The sequence below is a fragment of the Austrofundulus limnaeus genome, unplaced genomic scaffold (assembly GCF_001266775.1).
Source record: "Austrofundulus limnaeus strain Quisiro unplaced genomic scaffold, Austrofundulus_limnaeus-1.0 Scaffold47, whole genome shotgun sequence".
Classification (NCBI taxonomy): domain Eukaryota; kingdom Metazoa; phylum Chordata; class Actinopteri; order Cyprinodontiformes; family Rivulidae; genus Austrofundulus; species Austrofundulus limnaeus.
Genome location: NW_013952449.1, coordinates 176536 through 180951, shown reverse-complemented (window position 1 = coordinate 180951; position 4416 = coordinate 176536). Strand labels below are relative to the sequence as shown.

The following is a 4416-nucleotide window of genomic DNA, read 5'->3' as shown; positions in this document are numbered from 1 at the left end:
GTAAGTAAGTAAGTAAGTAAAGTAAGTAAGTAAGTAAGTAAGTAAGGTTTTATTTATAAAGCGCCTTTCACAGAAATATATTCACAAGGTGCTGTACAATCATTAACAATGTAAAAAAATGGTGGAGAGATAAAATGAAACAGAACAAAACATAATAAAACATGAGCAACGTAATGAAACATCAAATCAAATTTAAATTATAAAATTGTAACTCAGACACATTGTCAATGCAGGACAAAATATACAAAGATTCACAAAACATAGAGAATGGGGGAGAGAAAAATATGTTGTATGTTCAAAAATAGAAAAACACACAGTTGGCAAGCATTCACCATGGAGGTAGGCTGGTGTTAATGGTTAGCTATACACTTGAGTAAAAAAGCAGGTTTTTAGGTGTTTCTTGAAAGAGACAATGTTGTCAATGGAGCGCAGATGAAAAGGGAGTTCATTCCAGAGCCTGGGGGCCACAGAGGAGAAGACACGGTCACCATGGGTCTTAAAGCGAGTGAGGGGAACCATGGAGATTCTGATCTTGTGAGCGGAGGTCCCGTCTGGGGTTGTAAGGAGAAACTTTTAATTATTCAGGTGCTTGGCCATGAAGAGCTCTGAAGGTGAGGACCAGGATTTTGAACCAGAAGCCAGTGAAGTTCTGCTAGGATCGGGGAGATGTGGGTGAATTTAGAGGTTCAGGTTAGGAGTCTTGCTGTGGAGTTTGGACAAGCTGAAGACGATTTAACTGTTTCTGGTTAAGACAGGTGAACAAGCTGTTACAATAATCTAAGCGGCTAGAAATGAAGGCATGAATTACCATTTCCAAATCTGAAGTGGACAGCAGAGGCAGGAGTTTAGAGATATTATGAAGCTGAAAGTAGCATGTGGAAACCAGATTCTTTATGTGTTTATCTAGAGACAGATCTGAGTCAAGATTTACTCCCAGGTTGTTCACATTCTGCTGAACAGTTGAACTCAAGGAGCTGAGATGTTCTTTTATCTTAGGAATTTTAATTTCTGGGGCCAGGATTAAGGTCTCTGTCTTAAGAAGGTTTAAGATAAGCAAGTTGCCAGACAGCCACTGGTTAAGTTTAGTGACACAATTTATGAGAGAGGTGAGCTTGTGGGTGGTGGAGTCATTAAAGGAACAGTATAACTGCAGGTCATCTGCATAGAAATGGTAGGAGACGTCTGGGAAATTTTTGATGACCTCAGTCAGGGGGCGGATGTAGAGCAGGAATAGAATTGGGCCCAGGTTGGAACCCTGTGGTACTCCGCAGGTGAGTTTGGGTGAGTCAGAGAGAGATTGGCCTAATAAGACTGAGAAAGAGCGGTCTGAGAGGTTTGATTTGAACCAGTCTAGAACAACCCCRGATATCCCTATRTCTTTCAGATTTTGAAGTAGAATAGTGTGATCGACAGTGTCAAAGGCTGAGGACAGGTCCAGTAAGAGGAGGACAGAGTACATGCCTCTAATAATTTTGTTAATAGTAATATAAATAATTTTTATGATTTCTACATCATCAGTCCTTTTTCAGTTCATTGGACTCAAGAAAATATTCCATTTTTCCTTTTCTTCATCCTTTTTCTAAAATCCACACATTGTCATGAGAAACCCTGCAAATTAGAACGTGAATATGAACATTTTCTTTTTGCTTTTTAAGAAAATTTGTTTATATTTATCAAACACTGTTTTACAACACCATTGTGTAAAATGTAAACCCAAACAGGATACAATGATTACAAAGCCTATAAATCCATTTTTTCTCCAACAACGGAACAAAGTGGAGAGTGATGGCACAGAGGTTAGAGAAGATGAGTCTGTAATCGGAAAGTCACTGGTTCAACTCTTTGGACCAACCAGACCCACTTTGGGGCATTGAGCAAGGCCTTTAACCCCTCAGCTGCTACCCGGGCACTGTAAATGGCAGCCCACTGCTCCACATGTGTTCACATGTGCGATGGGTAAAATGCAGAGAATTAATTTCCTCATCAGGGTATATAAGTGTATATCATCAGTGTATATAATAAAAATATAAAATAAATAAATATTTAAAAAGTTTTTTTCTGTTTTTAAAGGGAATTTGATAGTAGTTGAGATGGACCTCTGTTCATCAGACACAGGTTGTAAGAGGAGGGGATATAAGGAAGTAACGATGAGCTTAGCTTCACCTATCTGCAAACTCCTCCAAAACCTGCAGCTGTTAAAGGAAGAGGGGTGTTTTACAGAGCTGAACAGGCTTTTATGTTTTCTGTTATGTAGCTGCTGTCAAATTCAAATTTCTGAGTTTAAACATTTGATAAATTTACTGTTTTCTACAGTAATAAATAAAACATGTGTTTATAAGGGTTTATATGGGTTTATAATGTTTACAAATCTTTGTATCCAGATGTTTTTAATCATTTATTTTAAATATAATTTTTCAACAGTTGTTGGTCTTTCAGACCTCGTCTCAGTAGTCTCTAATAATATCTTTTCTTTCTTACATTTGAAATTGAGAACATGACAGTACACTTTCTTTTTTCTATGTAAAGACAAAATATTTAGATTTTCAACAAGTTAATGGCTAGTGATTCATTCAGAAATGACAGCTTTGAAATTTGCATCACTTAAAATTGTCTAGTCATTATTAGAAAAATTTAACAACTTACCGTAATTACAGAGAATTAACTTATCGGACTTAAATCATCATATATTCAATTGATTGATTTGGCTAAAAATAATAAAAAGATCAAAGCTCAGCTCACATACCACTCAATATAATTTTGATTGTTTATCTAAATGTTTTATTTCTCAAACGTATACTGCAAACAAAGAAGAAACTTACGCATATCTAACTCAGACCTCTGACTGAGAGAACATTTTCATTTTCTGCACCTGGATGTTTTCTGCAGGCACCTGGGCAGTGAGCACTCCCTGGATGACAGAAGCACGGCTCAGTGCAGAGTCCAGATGCAGGTGGTTCAGCAGCTGGAGCTGCAGGTGAGTCTGAGGAAAAGGACAATATTGTGAGAGTGTGTGTCTCTGTATGTGTCTGTTAAGATATTCAGGAAATCACAGGACAAATTTGAATGAGATTCACAGAAAGTAATCACTGGATATCAAGGAACAAGATATACTTTTAGAGTAAAACTGAATCCAGGATGGACACTTCAACTAACTGATCTTAGCAAACACAAACATGGCTGCAATTCAGTCAATTTTACAGATACTGACCTAAAATTTGGCATGCTAATAACAGAGTGATTCATCAAATACAGTATACTTCAATCACAACAGACGAAGTGTTTACCAGTGTTGTTATAGCATCCTTGTAAAATGTTTATCAGGCCAGCAACCCTCCAGGCTTATATTTCTGGAAGGAAACATTTTATAGTTTTACACAGTTTGATTAGTTTCTCAAACAGTTTTACACACTTTTAATGCTCATTTGTGATACACTGCTCTGTGTATCAACTGGTAACAATTCCTCTAATTTTGTAAAACTCACTTGTTCCTCAAGCCTCAGGCCAAGATAAGATAAGATAAGATAAGATAAGATAAGATAGACTTTTATTGTTGTTGTACAGAGCACAATGAAATTACAGTTCAGAACACCCATTCAGAAGAAGACAGAACATAACAAACATAGGAGAACAGGTGCTCTGGGTCATGCCGCCACAGACCCCTGCACAGAACAAGGACCATCATCATGAAGACATCTTGAGGAGGCGCAACCCTTAAAAGAAAAACTAAAAACCACACAAGGGAAGATGAGGAACAAACCCCCATCATATATCAAGAAATGTGTTACACTATTGTGCTTATAAAAAAAAACTCTCCATAGAGCACATTTATTAGCCAGAGAAGTAAGTTGAGTTTAGGGGGCGTGTATCTGAAGCTATGAGTGTTGTATGCACTTGTGTGAATATCTGAGAAATGAGCCCGAAGAATCGAGTCCCCAAAACCCTTCCAGCCATAGTTCAGAACATGGATGGTAACTGTTCTTTCTGTGCAGCCCTCAGCTTGCTCCTCAGCTCTCTCTTCACCACAACGGACCGGTACAGCGCCCGCTTTACAGCAGACGCTGCGCCAATCCGCCTGTCGATCTCCCGCTCCGTTCTTCCCCCATTCGTGAACAAGATCCCCAGATACTTAAACTCCTCCACTTGAGGCAGGACGGAGACTGGTTCCAGAACCATGTGTCGAGGTGAGGCCGACTATTTCTAGCCGAAACCTCTCAGCCTCGCACACTAGCTCCGGCTCCTTCCCCACCAGAGAAGTGACATTCCACGTCCCAAGAGCCAGCTTCTGCAGCCGAGGATCAGACCGCCAGGGTCCCCTCCTTCGGCCGCCGCCCATTTCACAATGCGGTGAGAGGCGCCGGGCAGGAGTGGGCATACTTGTTGCCCCCCATCTTGGCACCTGTACGTTGGAGTTTACCC

The 4416-nt window shown here is 39.6% G+C and overlaps 1 protein-coding gene across 1 annotated transcript in view; it reads left to right on the top strand.

The window, feature by feature from the left end:
* LOC106517274 (forkhead box protein P2) overlaps nt 1-4416 on the top strand; it is a 29404-nt gene that overhangs the window by 9168 nt on the left and 15820 nt on the right. The window contains exon 7 of the mRNA XM_014008026.1: nt 2887-2974. Coding sequence (XP_013863480.1) covers nt 2887-2974 — 88 coding nt within the window. The remainder of the gene's footprint in view (nt 1-2886; nt 2975-4416) is intronic.